The sequence below is a fragment of the Vespa velutina genome, chromosome 19 (genome assembly GCF_912470025.1).
Source record: "Vespa velutina chromosome 19, iVesVel2.1, whole genome shotgun sequence".
NCBI classification, from domain to species: domain Eukaryota; kingdom Metazoa; phylum Arthropoda; class Insecta; order Hymenoptera; family Vespidae; genus Vespa; species Vespa velutina.
In genome coordinates, this window is record NC_062206.1 from 3,050,943 (window position 1) to 3,073,399 (window position 22,457).

A 22,457-nucleotide genomic window follows, 5' to 3' on the forward strand; every position below is an offset into this window, starting at 1 on the left:
ATTCTAACAAGTTCTTTATCTCTTTTTCTATTTCATAGAAAGAATCTAATTATCAGTAACCATGATTTAAAAGTAAAAAAAATTGTGATAAGAAAATGAAAATGTTTTGAATTAAATAAATGAAATGAATACAATATTTCTAATATTAAATAAATAAATTCTTCATTATTCATTTCATTTCAAATTTTAATAGAAAGATTTTATCTACGTATCAATTGTAATGATCTACGTGGAAAATAGAAAGGAAGAAATGTCAGTATTCTAAATGAAACATATTGAATGACCAATTAGAAAGATTCATTTAATATTTATAATAATCTAACGATAAAATAGATACTCATATGATTTTTATTTCTTTTAGTTGCTTGCAAGCAGGAAACTCGGACGATCGTTTGTAGGGTCAAAGGGACGTGACCGTCGCGAAATCGAGCTTCGTTGACGAACCTTACTCCTTCTCTCTCTCTCTCTTCCTCTCTCTTTCTCTCTATCTCTCTGTCTATCTATCTATCTATATATATATATCTATCTCTTTCTGGACGAAGCTATCTCGCCAGAGGCGTTCGTAGGTACGCGTTGTCTTCGAATAGGGCTAATCATGGAACTCTGACTGTTGCCGTATCGTAGTCTCGTGCCTTGATTGGATCGTATAATGAGCGAATGACACGACGACCCTTGGCCAATACCAGACGTGCTTAGACCGAGATTTGACGCGAACGACAAATCAGCCTAATTTTACTCCCCATCGAACGCATTCGTTCGGAACTTTCCACAAATATTCAATGTGACACTAACATTTCTGTTTCTTATTTTATTTAATATCATTATTTAAGATAACTTTATTAAAGTATCTAAATTCAGAATACATTCACAAACAAACACATATGTATTCGTTGTGTCATATCATCATTAATTTTGTAGAAAATAATTAATGAATTTTTTTTGCTATATATATATATATATATATATATATATATATATATATAAATATATGTACATATGTATCCATATAAACATGAGGGTTATAAGCTTGTCTATGTGTATTTGTTAATTGATTATTAATTTAATAGTATATGTTATTTTTATTTCCTTTTTTTTTTAGCATTTGCTATGTAAAACGATTCATTAATCTAAGAAGAAAATAAACCGGTATCAAATAAATTAGATTCATTCTCTGAATTCTCTGAACAGCTGGTATTCTAATCCTACGACTAGAATCATACAAATGCAACTCTATTTTTAATAACTATATTTAATTAAATTATCACTGGCTATTACCGACCAAATAAAATCGCATTATTAGAAAAATCCTAACTTTACATCTAATTATTCAAATACCTTTTAATGCAATAATATATATATAAAAAAAAAGAAATTTAACTGCAATCATTCTCGATACTAAAACCGAGGAGTTAAAAGAACGAAAGTTTAAGTTACGAATCGAAAAGAGGAAAGTAAGAAAAAAGAAAAAAAAAAAAAAAAAAGAAAAAAGAAAAAGATATCGCATTTTGCGTAAGAACTTGAAAAGATTTTATTCAGGGGCTCGCGATGATCTTACCTAGAGTATATTGGCATAATCTCTAGGATGTCTCGTTTCGTGAAATTCGTTCTTCGTCGATCGTTACACGTCGTTTTCTAATAAGTAGGAAGAGAAAGAAGATGCGCTGTAGTAAGTTGAGGAATACGAAGAGACCACGGAAGACAAGACCTTTGTAGAAAGGAGCCTCAAAGTTTAATATTTAACGAGCTTCCCCCCACCCGAAACACATCCCTCCCGTTACTCTTCTCTTCCTCACCTATTCAACTCTACCATCGTTTCCTTTTCCCATTCCCTCTACGTATTTCTTCGATCGGCCGATACGAAGAAGTCGCATTACTTGATTCCTTTTGAAGACGTATCCAGTATACCATTAACGCTAGCCACCGTGTCGCTCATTGAGAAGCCCCGATAAATTTCAAATTATTCGAACCGCCTCGAATGGATCTTCTTACTTCTTGCGCTTCGAAGAGGCGGAACAAGATGAAGAAGATGAAAAAGAAGGAGGAGAAGAAGAAGAAGAAGAAGAAGAGGAAGGAGAAGACGTCGAGTGTCTTGAAAGGAGATCAAGCCGATAATCGCTTTATAAACGGTAGAGAGCTAGGAGTTAACGAGATGACTTCTCTCTCGACAAACTAACTTCTTTCTTTCCCTTTTTTTTTTTCTTTCTTTTCTTTTTTCTTTTTTGTATATTTTATCCTCATATCTTATTCAAAATTTATTTGCTTCTCATTTCTTGACCTTAGAATTGATATGGTTTCTTTTTCTTTTTATTCGTTTTCGATTATTAGATCTCAATACACAAAACCCATTTGATTCTTCTCTTCAAGATATTTTTAGAAATGTAAAATAATGTAAATGTGAAATATTAGTTCTAGAGTTGTTACTTCGTTAAGATTGAAAATATTATGTAAAGTAGGTAATCTTCTTTTTTTTTTTTCAGGGGAACTTTGATATCGTTTGGCTCCTATCTCAAACCTTTTTCGAGATATTGACTGTGGTCTCTCTCGTTGAAGTATCATGTGACGAGGGTTGAAAAGGGAGAAAAAAAATCGACCGAAGGATTAGTTCGATTCTTCGTATGTAGGAGGCAGCACGTCCAGTATTACCGACGATACTTCTGCTGCCATCTATTGTTAGATCATTCAACTTGAAATTAATGACGTAACTTGGTGAAAAGTCTGCGAAAAAATTTTTTAATATGTTGTGTATATATATATATCTATATATTGCATATATATATATATATATATATATATATGTTTGTGCGAGTTCTATTTTAATTTATAATATATAAAAATTTACATTGATATTCATTTTGTGATTGTATTCAATGATGCTTTGATAGTAAATCAAAAAAATACGCAACACTTTTATCGTACTAGAAATATATTAAATCTGAAAGTAATTTTATAAAAAAAATTCAAAAATAAAGATAATTTTCATCATATATTGGACGATTATTTTTCTAAATAATATATCTACTTCGAGACTTTTTTTTATCTACAAAAGAGGAAAAAAAAAGGATCTTATACAATTAAAACAAAAATTAGATGTAATTAATTTTATAGGTAATTCTTTGAATCAAAAAAAAAAAAAAAAAAAAAAAAAACAAAACAAATAAATTCCTAGATAATTTCAGATGAGAAAGATGATGATAGAGCTTTTTCACGAGATTCTCACGATCGCCAGGATGCGTTTGGAGTGTGTAAAGGAAAAGAAAAATAGAATGGATACGTTCGAATAAGAAAAAGAAGACGAAAAAAAAAAAGAAGGAGAAGAAGAAGAAGAAGAAGAAGAAGAAGAAGAAAGAGGAGGAGGAGGAGGAGGAGGAGGAGGAGGAGGAGAAGAAGGAAGAGAAGCATTGTGAAAATTTCGAGTGGCTGCAGATACTTAAGGTTTCATGGAACGAAGATTAAGAGAAAGACTACTAGTTAAAGGCGATGACTGGCTGACTTTTTTGAGAGCCGGGAATTATCTTGTCGTCTTTTCGACGAGCCTTGGGTGGTCTCCGTGATTCTCTTCTCTCTTGCTTCAACCTCATCCTCCGAAGGAGGAATCATCGAAATAAGAACAAAGTTAACGAACTTCCTTTAAAACGTACGAGTAGGATGCAGAGTTATCAACGCTACCTACTCTCAGATTTTCTCACTCTCTCTTTCTCTCTCTCTCTCTCTCTCTCTCTGTCTCTCTCTCTCTCTCTCTCTTACATTCACAAAGCTTACCTTGTATACTTGTGAAATTCATATCTGAACTCTACTACTACTATTACAAATTTCTATTTCATAATGTGAAAGAGTGAGTGAGAGACGAGAAGAGTGGAGGGGAGTAGGAGGAGGGAGAAATAAGACCAACCTATTTTTTAGTTAAATTACACGATTCCAAGCGACTAGACGGTAGGAAGAAGAAGCTTTCCTCAATATGCGATTTTACCCTCGTTAGCGTGCAAGGATTAATTCTTAATCCTAGGACAAAAGTGAGTGTCGAGAATAACGAGGGCACTTCTTTATATAACGTAAGATATGATACAAACGTCGATCATTCGTCTCAGCAGGTTTTAATATCTTTCTTTTTATCTAGTTGCTCTAGAGAAGGGGGATGGATAAGCTTTGAGCGAGTTATAAAGAGAGATAGATGGATAGATAGATAGATAGAGAGAAAAAGAGAGAGAGAGAGAGAGAGAGAGAGAGAGAAAGAGAGAGACGACGTCAGTTCTTCCTTTGGCAAAGGATACTTGGGATTAATCAGGAATACTGTAATCGAATTTAACGTCCGAATTGAGTATTTTCGCTTACAAAGAGCGAAAAGAGAGGGCAAGAGAGAAGGCTCGTCTCGTCGCAAAGGCGAAAAGGGCCAGTCGAGAACGAACTCGTCCAAGGCCGTCGAACGAAGAGGAACGAGAAGGGCTTCTGGCTCTTGCGTAGCTTAATTGGAAAACTTGCGGATTAACGATTCTGCGAGACTACGCGAAAACGTTCTTTATGAATGAGTGGGAGAGAAAGAGAGGGCATGTTCTTTTTGCTAAGTTACACGCAAGTAAGGAGTAAGGAGTAAGTAACAGGATATAGAAAATACGAAGGACGACAGAGTTACCTCGACCCTTCGTCAAATCTGATTGAAGAATTTCGTTTATATATATATATATATATATATCTACATAAAAGCTAGTACGTCTCCTTTTATCGATCGAATTCTACTCTCTAAATTCGATTTGAGATTATATCGTCAACTTACTTTGCACAATTTACTTTTATGAGATATTATTATTATACCTACTAGTAAATTTTTATTACCCTTTTATATAAAGCGATATTGTATCTCAACGAAAAATTACATAATGAATTAATCATTAATTATATGACGATAAACTTGTATTGACTTTACAACAGATAAAAATTATATAATGAATTAACTATTAATTCTCCAATGAAAATTATAAAATTAAGCATATATGTGTATATGATGAATAATTTGACTTTATATAAAAAAATAATTCGTCTATGAGATATTATTACTATATTTAAAAATCGTTAAATCCTTCTTTAAACTAATACTTTTTTTTTGGATTTAAAGAAAAACTTATCTAACAAAATTATTTAATTATAAAAATAAATTATTTAATAATAGAAATAAAATTGAAATATTAGTAAATAGTTATATAACTTGATTTTATAAAAGTTATTAAAAAAATGATAAGAATATATATATATATATATATATATATCAAAATGATTTCTAAAATAATTCTAAACAATCGATTAATACGTAAAAAAATAAGGGATTATGTAATGATCGGTAAGTGCCTGTGTTACGGATTCTCGACCTGAACCTGAAATTTCAACGTTTCCAAAGCATCCCGACTAATTCGGTGTTTCCCGGCACACCGTTAGTCTCGAATTTCCGGCGGTGTGGGGCTAAATTATCCCGACTGCTATCGTAATTAGATAAATTAACAGACCGTGAGTCGGGGCATCGTGTTCGCACCGAGCCTCATCTCCTAGGCGTTTCCGGAAACGGTAGTGCTTCAACTCCGTCTAACTAGCATTACTGTCGCCCACAGATCGCTTCGATCGAGTTAGACATTTTCTCTATTTTCATCGAAGCTTTTTCTAACTATCTATCAAACGTTCGGTCGAGAATTAAAAGTAAATTAAATAATTTAATGAAAATATTTTTCTATCGAAAATTAATTCATTTGTCATTTCTATCTTAACGTTTATTCTAAATTCTAATTATTCGTTCGAACTATAATATGTATCGTTAGAAATTAACTATCAAACGGTTTTTAAGTTAACGAAGTTAAAAATTTAACGAAAATATTTTATTATCAATAAATCAATTCATTTGTTGCCCATATATACGTTAATTCGTGATCTAATTATTTATTTAAAAAAATATATAAACGTACGATAAAATGTATCATTAGAAATAATAATCTGATATATCGTTGACAACAAAGCTAAGAATTTGACGAAAATATTTTTCTATCGAAGATAGATCACTCGTTTCTTCATTCTTCATCTTTATTCTAACTTCAATCATATCTTATAACTAAAAGTAAAAAATAGAAAATAGAAAAAATATAAACAAATATATGAAAAATATATTGTTAAAAATTTGCATTTAATTTTCCGCAATTATTCTAGCCTTAATTATATTTTAAAGTTAAATATAAAAATAAAAAAAACCATAATGCAATATATATTATACGATAAAATATATTGTTAGAAATTCGCATTTAATATTTCGTTCTTAAGGAAAGTAAAAAATATTTTTTCAAATATTCTTCTGACGAAGATCGACCATTCGTTTCTTCAATCTTCACGTTCGTACTAACATTAATCGTGTATTAAAACTAAACATACAAATATAAAACCATATATATATATATATATATATATATATAATGTATGATAAAAGATATAATTAGAAATTTTAACTAACGAACCTGTTAAAATCCTGTTAAAATTTTTCCAAGTATCGTTGAGCGTGAAAGACCACGTAGAAATAAGAAAGCTAAGCTCGAACTTCTTTGTTCTCGATGTTAAGTCTTTGGCCGCCGTTGAAGGACTGCCAGTGCCTACGTGTCCTACCAAATGTTTGAAACGTTTTTTGTTATTATCGGCTCGAGTCACGTACGTAACTTACACATATAATACCCGTGTAAATATTGTTTACGTTATTCAAGGTTACTATCAAAAGATCCTTCCACGTTCTTTCTTTCTTTTCTTTCTTTCGTTCTCTCTCTCTCTCTCTCTCTCTCTCTCTTTTATTTCCTCATTTTATATTATAAAAATTTAATGGTTTGTTTGAAAACTTGATATTTTAATTATTAATTCAGATAATTTCGATTTAATTTTAAATAATAATAAATTTGTTTCTATGATAGATTTCAAGCATAAAAATATATGTTTGGAATAAAAAAAAAAAAAAAAGAAAAATTGATTATATAAAGTCTAGCTATGACCATTAGAAAAACTTTTTTTTCATATAACACCCATAGATTTTCGCAAGGATTATAATAATCTCTCAACACAAGTGGCAAACAAGAAAGGGGTGAGTTTGAGAAAAAACAAAAAAAAAAAAAAAAAGAAAGAACGGGGGCTGTTTCTACGCTTTTCTTTAGCCACGACATTGAAGGAACGAAGAAGCTCGCGATATTTTTCGACGAAACAATACCTTCGGTGAGCTCGAAACCTTTTCTCACAAAGAAGACCCATAAGACATATCTCTGTCTCTCTCCCTTTCTCTTTTCTTCCCATTGAAATAACTCAAGCGTTATCCTTTTCACTCGGTCCTTACTTCCTTCCCAAACGGCTCTCGTAATTATCACGAGGACATTCGATCCCGGAGCCTTTCTTTATCGATAATTACTGTGCTTTTCGTGATATCTCCATGAGAAAAATATAATTTAATCAAAATATCCTATTATATTTAGAAACAAAAGTTTCGAATTTATATTCACTTAAATAAAAAAAAATTTCATTCATGAAATTAATACGAAAAATTTATACGAGTAAGAAAGTGAATGAAGAAAAATAGATTTTATACGTAAGATATTTATTTCAATGAAACTTATCATTTATAGATTATTATAAAAGTTACAATGAAATTTTTCATTCATAAATTAGATATTACAAATTTTTATAAGAGATAGAGATAGAGATATAGATATAGATATATTACATATATGTTAATAATTCAATGAAACTTTTTATTTATAAATTATTATAAATTTATATAAGAAAGAGATATACAGATAAGTAGATATACAGATAAGAGATTACAGATAGGTAGATATTTTACACTTAAGTGAGAAAGCCAAGTACTCTCTTGTTTCAATTAAATTTTTCATTCATAAATTATTACAAATTTGTATGCGTAAGAGAAAGAGAGAGAGAGAGAGAGAAAGAGAGAGAAAGAAAGAGAAAGAGAGAGAGAGAGAGAGAGAGACATAGATATAATACATATAAATTACTTATATCAATGAAACTTTTCATTCATAAATTACTGAAAATTTGTATGAATAAGAGAAAGATGGATAGTAAGAAAGAAAACAATCGAGTACAGTTAAAAATAATGTTAAAAAAAAAAAATAAAATGATAATAAAAAAAAGTTTTAAAATATTAATCGGAATGAATTATAAAAGTGAAAGTAAAGTTTTCAAAAAACTCTACATCTTTTATTTCAAAACTTTCACCCTTTCTTCCTTTCCCATCTTTTCTCTTGTTTCACCCTTTCTCTCTCCAAGTAAGCTCCAAAAGGATCAGGAGACACGACCTTAAGGCTATCCGCCTTAAGGGCGTGTTTCGACTCACGACCGCCAAGAGGGTGAGTTATAAATCGATTTACGTCACGGCCAATGAGGGTTGAAAGTGGCGCTTTCTGATTGGCTGCTGCCCAGACCACTCCCACATCGTTAATAGAACCTCCGAGCGAGAAGGCCGTTTCACAACGCCGCAATTCTCTTCCTTGGTTTTCGAACTTTGCTTTTGAATGAATTTGAAATCATAAATCTTTCTAAATTCTCTCTAACACTTCATACTAATGATCTATAACGATGTTTTCATAGAAATTTTTGTGGCGATGAAAAAAAAAAAGAATGAGATTTGCTAGAAAAAATTAATTAATAGGAAAAGGAAAAAACAAAAACAAAAAAAAAAAAAAACAAGAACAGCTAATTTTGACATTTGAGATAATTAAAATAATTATATGACGTACATACGATTATATATCACTCGAATATCCATAACCGTAAATAAATTTAAGGAAGACAAATTCAGAGTTAAAAATTAATAATACTTAAATAAGAAATTTTTCCGAGAGCTTGAGTATCGTATTCCTGTAGGAAAAAAGAAATAAGATAAAGAGAAACGAAACAAAAACAAAAACAAAAACAAAAACAAAAAAAAACAAAAAAAATAGAACAAAGAAAAAAGTAAAAAAAAAAGAGACGAAAAAAAGGAAAATAAATAAAAGAACAGTATTTATGAATCGTGGAGGAAGAAGAAGAAGAAGAAGAAGAAGAAGAAGAAGAAGAAGAAAAAGGAGAAGGAGAAGGAGAAGAATGTAGAAGAAGGAGGGATGAGGAGGAGAATAAAAAGAAAATAAAAGTAAAAGAGAAGTTTTCGGCTTGGCGAAGCGGTCGGTCGTAGGCGTATCCTAGGCCTCGATGTTGAGGCGTCAACGTTGGCAAAGCCCACCTTCTGTTCGGTAACTAGGGCTATGTCTGCCCGGTTGGGAGTGTGAAAAAACGGACCAATCGGCGAAGCGAGAGGGCCACTGTCGACAGCGACGACCACCCCTCTCTTAGGGTAGAATTGCGCGCCCGCGCGTATCGCACACACGAAACGAAACGAAACGAAACGAAGCTAGGCTGTAGGGACGAAGAGAGGAGAAGAGACGAGAAGAGAGAAGAGAGAAGAGAGAAACGAGACGGTGGTGGCCGCCCCCGGGGGCTCCCAACCCCGTGCAGCCGGCAGCGAGCGAGCTCAGTTGCCCATCGCCGCGACGACGACACGGTTGCGCTCCGACAAAGACCTCGCGAGTGAGCTTCTTCAACATTCAACGACGCTCACGTTTGTCACTGAGAAAGAGAGACACACACACACACACACACACACACATACAAAAACACATATATATATATATACAAACGCATACATATATATGTATATATATATCATTTGTCTTTTTTTATTTCTTATATATCAAGAACGAGGACATTAATCAGTGCAAATCATCAGAAAAATCTTTGTCTCTGGATAGTATTAAATCAGATCCGTCTGTCTCTCTCTTTCTCTCTCTCTCTATTTCTCTCTCTCTCTCTCTCTCTCTCTGTCTCTCTCTCTCTCTCTCTCTCTCTCTTTCTTCACCAATTTCTCAGTTTGAAAATTGTCAACTTTATTTTATTCTCCATTGGATGAAAAATTGTTTGGGAAAAGTAAGTTGATCTCTTCGTGGAAAGAATTGTCTATTATATTCTATCTGTCTCTCATCTTCTTAGTGACTTTTTTACTTATATAATATCTTCGACGAGAAATGGTTTTATAAAGTGTGAGATTAATACGTGAGAAAGTATAATCGAGGTAAAGGAGGTGAAGTTCTTTTTTTTTTTGTTTTTTTTTTTTTTTTTTTTTTTTTTTTTTTTTCATAGAGAGAGGCGTAGACCTCCTACTCTCTCGCGTTGCCGTCGCTTACTGAAAGTTTGCCCGCCGGCAGACTAATTTCTTTCTTTCTCCGTCAATCCCCATTTCATACATTTATCCATCTCTGTGACAAGAATACAACGAATATTAGTCGAAGATATAATCATATTTATCTAGCTTCGAAAGAGACTAGATTTTCCCTAGGGATATTCTACCTAGGGAGTTATTCCATTATGGAGATCTATGAGAACACTTAAACAAGAATCTAAGTATAATATTGTGAATCTCAACGAAGAATCAACGAAAGTTAGCCTAGAGACTTAATTTAGAATCGAATAATCATCATTTAGGGGAAGTTAAGAAAGAAGAAAGTTTATTTGAACTTGGATGTAACGGAGCGTCGGACGTCGGATGGACGTGAGTTAGGGGCCTATCGTGAAGCAATCGTGTTAAAAATTAAGTTTATCTAAAAATCGAAAGGAATAAAACGAGACAAATCTATATACATATATATAAACAAAAAGTTCCTAAGTCGTAAAGAAATAATAATAAGAAGAAGAAGAAAAAGAAGAAGGAAAAAGAGAAAAAGAAGAAGAAGAAGAAGAAGAAGAAGAAGAAGAAGAAGAAGAAGAAGAAGAAGAAGATAGTCATCTTACAAGATGACATTTTGAAAATTCTAAAAGGAAAAGAAATTTGGGCGAAGGACAGCAAGATGCCGCAACGCTCGCCGTTCGCGATTCAGGAGTTATTGGGTCTCAATGGTACCGGAAATGCAAGTGGTACCGATCGAGGCTCGCCTCAAGGATCGCCACCCGCTGGGGTATCGGCGGTTTCTTATGCGCCAACTGCACCTCATCACAAACTCTGGGATTACATGCCTAGCTTGACGAATCATCTTGGTAATCTTGGGAATCTTGGAAATCTTGGAAATTTGACGGCCTCGCGTATGGCCTACCTGAATGCTCAGGCTGCCGTCGCGGCTGCTTTTCTACCACCACCTCATCCACATCCTGCGCATCACGTACCTCATCATCAGGTACATCAACCAGGTCAACTTCCTGCCTCACCTGCTGGTGTCAATGTTCATCCAGCGGCACACGCGCAACATGTACTTCCTGGAACTGCTGTTACTGCTAATCATCATCAACATAGTCCGACTCAGCATACACCACCTCATGGTAAGTTATAGAAATAATGTTGATTATTTTTTTTCATCTTTACAGAATTGATATATTTGAACTTATCTACTTCGATGCTCGTTCATCTTCCGTCGGGTAACACGACTTCAATCGATAGTATAGTATCATCGTTCTCCCGTGAAACGAGCACTTAACGTGCCACTTATGGCTATCGTTTAACACCCTGAGCCTACTCGAGATCGTGTTACCGAAAATCGCACCTTTGTTGCTCGTTCAGTACGTGCCCCATTGTGTCTACGATTTCTTCCTATAAGAATCGAGGGATTTTTCGGAAAATTCTTACTTACAAACACAGCTGACGCTTTTCTCTCGGACTACTTACTAACTAACAAAATTCAAACTAATTGCTATATACTTAGCTTAGTGTAAATGTCTTGCTTTCTTGTTGTTTTTTTTTCTTTTTTTTTTTTTCTTTAACGTTCGTCATGAACGCATTAAAATATCATATAATGGTAGCTACGTGTCTTGCACATTGTGGGAATCGAATATTTTCGTCGGAATAATCCCCAACGTTATGAATAATTAGTGGTATAATGAGTTGAGTGTTGGGTAGACCTGCAATGTCTCACCAAAACACAAAGAAACTCGATGAATCGTAAAAATGGCTGCGTGCGCGCAAACTGTTCTCAACTCATACCAAATAGTTATTTGGATTTCCATTGATCTCAAGAACGAATTAAAATCGAATCGGAATAATAATTTTTATTTCACATCTTTATTCATTGATCTCATTTTATTAACAAAATGAGATTAATTTCTTATTCGAATATGGAAAGAGTTAATTCGAAACAAAAGAAAATAAAACGAAAAGAAAAGAAAGAAAGAAAAAGAATGAAATAAAATGAAGTTTGAAAAATCGAAACGCTTTATTCCTTTGATTGAACCGATCGATCGATCCGATTTGAATTTTCTCAATCGATAAAAGTCTCTCGGTTAGGGTCTATTAGAAAGTCACTTATAAGAACTATGACTCGATTACAGTGGGGCGCTAATCTTTGTAGGAAATGAACGCACGAGCGCGGAGAAGCGCGACTAGTTCGTTTCGGAGTGAATTTTGAGAACGTTTTTCGAGTATCGGGTTCCCGTTCGGGGGTCAGGACAAAGGATCAGACCTTCCATTCAAACGTCACTCTGGCACCTCGTCTTACAGTAGAGCATTTATTTGCCGCGCGCGCGCGCGCTTCTCGTACCTTTATTTTTTGTCTTAAATCTTGGGCAGACTTAAAGAAGAAAGTACAGGGCAGGACTTGAACAAGAATTTTTCTCTTTTTCTTTTTTTATGATCGATAATAATAATAATAATAATAATAATAATAATAATAATAATAATAATAATAATAATAATAATACCAAAAAAGACAAAAAAAAAAAAAAAATAAAGAAAAATCATTGAAATCGTTCGAATTGAATTGATTACTTAAACATTACGATGACTATAGATTCAAATTGGAAAATGGAGAAAGGTACTAAAAAAGAAAAAAAAAGAGTTTGATGAGGGTTGATGAAATCGATAAAACTTCGTCTAGAGACGAAGAGAGAAAATCGTATTTGCCTGTGATCGAGGAGAGGAAAAAGGTGAGGCCCGAGAGGTATTGTTCCAAATTCTGAGATTCGTTCTCACTCTTGATTCTCCACTTTCTTTGCTTCGCCATATCGACTTTCGCACACTGCTTTTCGGTTCGTTTGAAGTTGGCAATCAACTAGATTGCCTATCAACGCTTAGCAGAGGAGGACACATGCTCATTCCCTATCTCTCTCTCTCTCTCTCTCTTTTCTCGCCTACTCCTTCTCTCTCTTTCTCTTTTCTCGCCTACTTCTTCTCTCCCTCTCTTTCTCTCTCTCTCTCTCTCTCTCTCTCTCTCTCTCTCAAACGATCTTACACATCTCTTTTTCCCTCTGCAGACTTGCTTCTGCTAAGGCTTCTCGACGAACCATTCAACAAATCGTCGTATAATCGCGCAACCCTTGCCACCATCGTCCTATGTTTTGCAAGAAAAAGAAGAACAAAAAAAAAAAAAAAAGAAAAAAAAAAAGAAAAGAAAAGGAATAAGGCAGAATAGAGTATTCGAATTTGGAGTGCGAAATTTACATCTACTTTATCGTTTTATTCTAAGATATATGATTCTCCTGATCACTTTTTTCCTTCAATTTATTATCTAATTCCCAATATTCTTTCTAACTAAAATAATAGACCTAATGTAATGTAATAGAGTTACATTCGAGTAATGCAAGTACGGAATAGAATTTTTACAATGGGAAAGCTCATAGTGTAAGAAAACGAAATGAAGGAAATAAAGAAGGAAATAAAGAAGGAAGAGGAAAGGAGGAAATAAAAGAGAAAGAGAGAAGGAAAGAGGGATTTCGTAGAGAGGGGATTAAATTCTGCGCACTGGGGGTGGTTAGCTAGCTGATGGTGATAGTGGTAGTGGTGGAGATGGTGGTAGTGGTGGTGGTGGTGATGGAGGAGAAGGAAGAGGAGAAAGAGAAGGAGGAGGAAGAGGAGGGTGGAGACGGAGGGTGCGGCCTATAGGCGCAGGTCGATACTGATTAGTACTTCAAAGCGACTCGAAACGCGTAACCATCCCCGAGCTCGTGTTCGACGCCGACATTTGCGACAAAGCATACCGAGCGTCGGCACTCGAGCAAAAAATCTTGAACAAATTAGCGAATTATGAATTCGCTCGGGCTTTGTTTTCTGGAAAGTGCCTGGAGTCGGTGGTAAGAGACTCGTAATACAATCCTCTCTCTCTCTCTCTCTCTCTCTTTCCCTGTTTCTACGTTCACAATTCTCTCTCGCACACATACTCTCTCTCTCTCTCTCTCTCTCTCTCTATCTCTCTTTTTTTCTCTCTGTTACGTGCGAACTACGCGCACTCTAGGAACACACGCCTCCACACTGGTATTACTCTACGTGCCCGTACACGATATTGCGCGATCACGCGTGTGCGTAAGTGCCTTGCAATTCAAATTAGCCTTCTACGCTTAAATCCGATATCGCTCGCGTCACCCCCGTCGCGAGACCATCGTTCGCTCCTTCTTTTCTTCGATACCCTTTCTCTTTTTCTCTTACTTTTTACACTCTCATTCTTTATTGCTAATTTTATAGTTAAATCAGAGAAATCTTATTTCATTTACGAAGGTAATTCAATTTTTTTTTTTTTTTATCCGCCATAGCACTTGCAATCGAAGATTTTGATAAGAGAGACTAAGTGATTAATTATTATCCTATCTCTAATGTATAATTTTTAATTAAATTTGAAAAATTTTATTTCCTTAGTTTACGTTAAAACTGATAGTAGATATATCGATCCTGATATGAGAGAGAGAGAGAGAGAGAGAGAGAGAGAGAGAGAGAGGGAGAGAGAGAGAAAGAGAGAGAGAGAGAGAGAAATATCTATGCCCTCTTTATATTTATATTACTAATTGATAATTGAAAATTTTATTTCTTTTTACATGAAAGAAAATGTAATCTTTTAAATGTATTTCCTAACAAGTGATGAAATCAAAGTAGAGATATATCGGTTACGGTAAGAGAAAGAAAGAGATAACTATTGGAATCGATATTCCGGTAGGAGGCTTATGCAATCGCGAATGCAAATTAAACGAAATTAAACAGTTAATTAAAGCACCGCCGCCCTCGGAGAAGTTAATTGAGATTCTTGGGAGATTTGTCGCGCGGAATGTCTTAATTTAGTCCCTTAAGCGTCCTAACTCGCCTTAACAACTTAGAATAATTGGATAACACTACCGAGGGCGCTTCTCTCTCTCTTTCTCTCTCTCTCTCTCTCTCTTTTTCTCTCTCTCTTTCTCTCTTTTTCTCTTATGTACGCTTTAGCTTTTTAGATGATAGAGAAACGAGAGAAAATTCAGTTTTCAGTAACACGAAATGTTTTTCCGAGAAAGCTTTCAACATTAAATTCATTCTAATCAAAGATAAATTTTTGAAGGGAAGAACGAACAATTTCATAAAGATTGTAGATAAATAGAGAAAACGAGCGATACTTGGAGTCTGTTAAATCCTCGAATTATGTTTCTCCCCTAATATCAAATCTATATATCGTCTTGTTTATCATCGAACTGCGAAACGTGGAAAGAGCCATTTTCCCACCGATTGATTCGCCACAAATTTTCCCTGCTCGGTCAGAAATGATTTTCTCTCATTACGCTCTATCGTCGCGGTGTCAATCATTTGACCCTCGTTCGAAGCAGCCTCTCGCCTAATCGCCTAATCGCGTAACGCGCTCCAACAAATCAATCCGAGAGTATACGAGCAAAAGCTCTAATCGAAGCTTCTCTGGTAATTATATATCCTGCCTGCGGATAACTGCAAGTTTATCTCTCAAACTTGTCTCTGATTTTGAAAAATTGATGGATTACTTTTATGCATTAGATATTTCATTGATCAATAATTTTCAAAATGCTCGTACTATATCAAAATGTCAAAGGTGTCGTTAATTAATTTACATGAATTAGTGATAATTAGTTCAATCCTTAATACTATACTCTTTTTTCATACGATATATAATTTATAGGGCTAGATATGCATATAATATATATATATATATATATATATATATATATATATATATATATATACATATATATATTATGTAAACTACATATTATAATAAAATTTATAGAATATATATGTATACATTGTATATGAGTAGGAAAATAATAGATAAGAATTTTCATGAATCGTCTCGTAAATTTTGACCCTTTGACATCAGTGAAGTGAAAGGACAAAGTCCAAAGGGGGTTGACGTAGGTTCTAGAGGAGGTTCGTCGAGGTCGTTCGTCGAGGTCGAGTTCGGGCCACGAGGTAGGCCATAGTGTTCTACTATAGGTAGTAGTAGTACTAGTGGAAACGCGTTATGGCGATGGTGTTAAAGCGACATAGTAGGTGCCAGAGAGCTAAACCCCTCGGGGAGCTGCGGGACGTTAATGAAATAACACGGGAATTAGTCTCGGACATTAGCAGCAAACTATGTCCATTAGCGTGCCTCGGCGAACTCGCCGAGTTTCACCCTCTACCTCTCCCTTGATCCCTCGAGCAGCCCTTTCGCTCGATCCCCTGGTACTTCGAAAACTCCAACGATTTCCACAGGGACGATTTGGTTACTTTCATGCGAAAATTTTTATCTATTTCAATATTATCTTGTCTTAGATAGGAACAATTATATGCGATCATTCAAAATTATGAAAAGATATTAATTAATATAGTATCGATTAGAAAATGCTCATATCAATTGTTATAATCTCTTATAATAATTCATCTCATAGATTTAAGATGTTACCATAGATCATTTCGAATTATAACTAACTTTGATATTAGAAATTAATTATATTACATTGATTAAATCGTAAAATTTTCATGTATTATAATAAAAATACAATTTAAATGTTTAAAAATTTTTCTAAATGATTCAGATATTTTCCGATAATCATTAATCTTATAAAATTTATTAATTGAATAAATCAAATAAAAACAAACTAATGAATATCTAAATGTAATCTTTCATCGATCTTGAATCGATAATTTTCATGGAATAAAATTTCTTCATCATTCAATCTCGGTCGTCAAACAAGTATAGTCGGATCCGCAGGCAATTCTTCGTGTCCTCGCGCGAGTTTTTGCTAGAGTATGTGAGTGCGTGTCGCGAATGCAACGTGCCATGTATGCTGTCGTTGCGGGCTTTCAAGCGAACGAGCGTAAGTCGCTCAAATTGGTATGGATTTCCAGTCCAACACCTCGATTGTCCCCAGTGAAGAGTACTTCGCGAGCATACATGAATTCACGCCTCAAACACACACGCGCCGACCTCATCTGTGCGCAAGCTTACCTCACAAACATACAAACATATATATACATACGTACATAGGTATACGTATATATGTATATATATATATATATATATGTGTGTGTGTAAATTCAGACGCAGGCGCAAGAAGCTAACGCGTTCTTGCGTGTGCGTGAAGCACGGAAAACGATGAGGAACCTTGATTGCGTGCCTCTGAATACGTTTCCAGCCGTTCTCTAAGTAGCAGCTCATTCCGAGCTTGCCTGCTTGCAAGTTGGAAAGCGAAGGTAGGTAGGTAGTAGCCAACTCGGAAGGGCCAACATGTATGTGCGCGCGCGCTCAAACGATTTTCTTCTCCCTTCTACGCGTTCGCGTTTGCTCTTCTTTCTCTATCCATCCCCTTGTCGCTAATTTGTAGGGTGAAAGAGAACTCGCAATTTTCCGTCGAATCGCAACAAACGACTATACGATTACTCTCTACTTTTTATTTCTTTCTTATTCCTTTTCCTATCCAATTTTCTTATATAAATAAACGAAAAATAAGGTACGGATTATATATATATATATATATATATATATATATATATATATATATATATATATCTGTGCGTGTATATATATGTGGAAATGAGGCACACGCGTATATTTCTTGTATTGAATAGGAATGAAGAAGAAAAGTAGAAAGAGAGAAAGAGAAAGGGAGAGAGAGAGAGAGAGAGAGAGAGAGAGAGAGAGAGAATAAGCTTTTCAAGGAGTAACCGCAAATCCTAGTATAATACTAATAGGGCCATAATAGGGTCAATAGGGCTTAGCCGTGCGACGACAATAAGATCCTGTCAAAATACACGCCTGTAACACGAGACTTAGGAAGTGGATTTTTCTCAATGGACTTGCCCTTGTCCTCTCTCTCTCTCTCTCTCTCTCTTTCTCTCTCTCTCTCTTTCTAGTGTCGTTGGTATTATGTGGTTTTCAAAAAATTTGAAACCTCATGGTCTTTGCAACCCAGCCGGTAGTAAAGCTGACACGATGATCGAGGCTTAAATTTCTCCTTCATCTCGATTTTGAGTGGCTCCAACGATCATTACGAGGGGAAGGAAAAGAAAAAAGAAGAAGAAAAAATATCAGGAAATAGAATGCTATAGAGAACTTTGCGACACGTACGCGTGCTTCAAGTGAACAATTCTAAGAAATATTCTATTCGATAATTTTCAAGTAATTGATAGTTGTTATAGATGAGGGTGATAAGAAGAGGGGATTGGTAATGTAAGAAAGAAAATATTAATGTTTAATATCGCATTAGACATCTTTTTTTTTTTTTTTTTTTTTTATTTTAGAACCGATCTAATGATATTCTTTTTTAAGTTAATTTATCAAACAAACGGCGCAAACTCGGTTCAAGCTCAGCATCCCTATTTTAAGACGACGGCTCGTTAAAGTCGTTTTAGGGTGGAGCTCGACTCTCCAAGGCAGTCTACCCATTCCTCTCCTCACCCCCGCAAACTTATATACGACCACAGTAAACCCCCGTTTTGAAACGACACGAGTTTCACCACCGACACCAACATTGCCCTGAGACTACCAGGCCTAACTTTCTTAGAAACGGGGGAATCTTTTTCAACCCCTGTTTTTCAAGCCCATGCCTCGATGTTACTTCGCGAAGAAGACGACTTTATTAGAAAATGGCCGTACTGAAACGTCTTAATACCACTAGCAAGACTTAACCTCCTCGCTAACTCAAGCAGGAATGCTTCCTTTTCTTCTCTTTCTTCGTCATCATTTTTCTTTTTCTTTTTACCCTAACGAGATGAATGAAAGGACAGTTAGGTGTATCTAGTTCTTCTCTCTCTTTCTCTCTCTCTCTCTCTCTCTCTCTTTCTTTCTGTCTCTCTGTCTCTCTCACTCTGTCGTCTTTTGGAATTGAAAGCTCGTGCTACTTCGTAATGGTCACCTCTCTCTTTTTACCTTTCTCGAAAATATGATGCGATGTTAAAAGGCTAACTTTTTCTTTTCTCGGACTAGGTAATTAACGACACGGAAATAAGAGAGAAAAAAAATTAACGAACATTTTGAAACCTCATCGGAATTACCTTTCGTTTACCTACGTTTTTTTTTTCTTAACGTATCTCGAAATTACGTTCTGTTCTCTCATTACATTATCGGTACCTATTTTAATTGAATTTAGACGAAGCAGAAAAGGTCAGGACTCTTGGCTTTTCGCAGGGACTATTCGACGAAGAAATGCGACCTCGTGTCGTGGAGTTTCACGGAGTTTTAATTAATCGAATCGCAGCCGACTAACTCCTCCTACCCATGTCGTTAAGAGAGAGAAAGAGAAAGAGAGAGAGAGAGAGAGAGAGAGAGAGAACGGCCTCCGCGAAAATCCACGGAGATTACTCGAATTAAAAATATATTAACGAGGTGTAACGAAGTAATCAAGTTTACCCAAATGCTTTAAAACATATTTCCTATTTTTGAGTAATACTACACAATACAAACAAGAAGACGAAGAAGAAGAAGATAATGAAGAAGATAAAAAAATTTCTTTTTTTTTTCTCTTTGTTACAGGATTCTCTCAGACGAAAGGGACCTTCTCGAATGCAAGTCCAGGTGAGATCATCATCATTGCGAGAAAAAAAATTATACTTTCTTTCTTACTTTCTTTCTTTCCTTCCTTCTTTCGTATTTAGTTCAAAAAAACATAGGAAAGGAAAGAACAAAAAAAAAAAAAGAAAAAAAAAAGAAAAGAAAACAAATATTCTCTCTTCTTCGTTATTGTCATACAGATGGCTCTTCGTTTACTCCAAGGATGACGTCATGCTCACGAAAGACGAGTCAGGAAAAAGATACTCTCATTTCGTATTCGGGTGCACGATGATTCCGATTTTTCCAAGCCATTAAACAGGAGCTCGCTTGCTCCGCAAAGCGATGCTACTCGTAACGAGAAACGACAGGTTGAAAATGATCACCACCACGATGACCTTCCTTTCAAATATAAATGCTCGATAATATGGATCGATTTTTCAATTCAAATTTATAAAGTTCTTTGCGAAGGAATAAGAAAAATATAAATATCTTTTACTCTCTTTTTATCATCATTTTCTCTGTACATGAGAACAAACGAAGAAAAATTTGCGGAAACGTGATCAAAAAAAAGTACTAAGAAGAGGAAGGAAAGACGAAAAAAAAAAAAAAAAAAAAAAAAAATAAAAGAAAAGAAAAGAAAAGAAAAGAAAAGAAAAGATAGGAGAGTTCCAATAACAGGAAAAATTCACTCCTCCCAAAAGTCGTATCGAGTGTCCTGTCAAAACATTGAGAAAATTTTCAACTACCCGGACACGCCCAAACACATTGAAACGCTAATCGGTAAGGAGAGACTTTCCTCTTAAGAAATTCGAGTCCAGACTAGGTAATCGTTGTAGGATTAGAAAGAAAGAAAGAAAGGAAGAAAAAAAAGAAAGAAAAAAAGAAAGAAAGAAAGAAAGAAAAAAGAAAGAAGACATTTTTTATATAACTATAACTCCAAGATTATTGTATTTTTTCTTTTTGTTGTTGTTGTTGTTGTTGCATAAGACCAAAATGAAAATAATTCCTTTTTAGTTTCTTTACTTTTGTCTTGGCTGCTTTCTCGAAGTAACGAACCTTAATCAAGTTCGAGGGAAAATAGAGGGAGAGGGGGAAGAGAGAGAGAGAGAGAGAGAGAGAGAGAGAGAGAGAGAGAGAGAGTGAAAAGTAGCAGATATATTTCTATCGACGAACACAAAGCTCTTCCTCTGGTAGGATCGAAGGACTTGGAATGGAGGGTGGTAGGGTAAAGGGAAAGCGATGGAACGGTAACGAGCTTTCCGTCAGAATTGCTTGTTTTAACAACTGTGCGGTACTTTGAGAGCTCAGGTACGAACTGCACGAAATGTAGCGACGGATGAGAGAGAGAGAGAGAGAGAGAGAGAGGTGAAAGAGTGAGAGGGGAGGAGAGAGAGAAAATACGGCTGACGGTTTTCGCAAGGTAACAGCGCCTTTGCGAACGTAATAGTCCAATTTGTTGGCAAAGAAAAATACCGAAGGATTTTCAGAGTAAAGGAAAAGCTCCTTCTACTCCTTCTCCTTCTTCTTCTTCTTCTTCTTCTTCTTCTTCTTCTTCAACCTACCCCTTTTGCCTGAGGCTAGGACGATAGCGGTACTCTGTAAAGACGTCTGGGAAAATTGGAAACGAGGGAAACATCGCTAAGAAGAAAACTTGCAAGCTCTCCCTCTTCGGATCTTTTTCTATCTATCAAGCTACCTACTTTGGTAATATCGAGAATCGACAGATATTACGTTCGCCACGCGTCCGAGGAAGGAGAAGTCTCGAATAAAGAAGAAGAAGAAGAAAAAGAAAAAGTGCGACGTCCGATCCAATCATCTTCGTTGCTTTCGGTATCGATTTCCTCGCTCGTTGGAAACTTGCTCTCTTGGTTGAAAAGAAACGCGTAAGACGGTAGTCTGAGAAGAAGGAGGAGGGAGGAGTTACGAAGGAAAGAATGAAGAAAAGAGTAGAAAAGCCGATTTCTATAAAAGGTTTAAAATCGTAGTCCAGGCTGACTAAAATCATGGTCTCGAAGAAAAAAGAAAGAAAGAGAGAGAGAGAGAGAGAGAGAGAGAGAGAGAGTATTTTTTTACAATAAAAAATGAAGAGAACCCCATAGCTTGATTACTAAATTCATTTGAAGGATGCACCATTGCAAAAAAATTTCATCGTAAGGGCTCGAAATTAAAGGGACTATGAACATTCCTAATTGAACTATCTATCATCGATAAAATCAAAATATATTTCTTTCGAACGCGAATCAATCTTTTGTATAACGTATACATATGTGGAATCTTTCTATCTCCTTTTTTTTCTTCTCTTTTTTTTTTTTTTTAGTTCACGAAAGGATTGGAACTTTCTTTTAAGGAAGTGGAAGAAAATTGAAAGAGGTGTTGCCGATTTACGAGGGATTTGGGAAAGGCGATTCACGTAAATGCCTCTTCTCTTTCTCTCTTATCCTCCGCTCCTCTCCTTTCCTCTCCTCACCATTCCTCTTCTCTTCTCTTCTCTTCTCTTCTCTTCTCTTCTCTTCTCTTCTCTTCTCTCCTATGCTCCTCATTCCTCCTCTTCTTATATTCTTCGATCTCCTTCCTTCCCACTTCTCTTGCCTTCCTTCCTTCCTTCTCTAGCGAGCGATTGTAACCGGCGGTGACTCGAGATGCGCGTGTGTTCCCATACAGCTCCTTTCATTCGAGAGACTCCAGAAGAGG

The 22,457-nt window shown here is 35.2% G+C and overlaps 2 protein-coding genes across 8 annotated transcripts in view; both read left to right on the forward strand.

Moving 5' to 3' along the window:
• LOC124955876 overlaps nt 1–2,766 on the forward strand; it is a 47,961-nt gene extending 45,195 nt beyond the window's left edge. The window contains exon 5 of the mRNA XM_047510955.1: nt 2,478–2,766. Coding sequence (XP_047366911.1) covers nt 2,478–2,488 — 11 coding nt within the window. The 3' untranslated portion in view covers nt 2,489–2,766. The remainder of the gene's footprint in view (nt 1–2,477) is intronic.
• Nucleotides 2,767–9,538: 6,772 nt separating this feature from the next.
• LOC124955874 (visual system homeobox 2-like) overlaps nt 9,539–22,457 on the forward strand; it is a 42,626-nt gene continuing 29,707 nt past the window's right edge. For 4 of the 7 annotated variants that reach the window (XM_047510939.1, XM_047510944.1, XM_047510945.1 and 1 more), the window contains exons 1-3: nt 9,539–9,978; nt 10,361–11,361; nt 19,749–19,790. In XM_047510939.1, coding sequence (XP_047366895.1) covers nt 10,896–11,361; nt 19,749–19,790 — 508 coding nt within the window. In that variant the 5' untranslated portion in view covers nt 9,539–9,978; nt 10,361–10,895. Of the gene's footprint in view, nt 9,979–10,317; nt 11,362–19,748; nt 19,791–22,457 lie in introns of all 7 variants that reach the window. The other 3 variants (XM_047510942.1, XM_047510943.1, XM_047510940.1) reach the window with 2 other exon arrangements.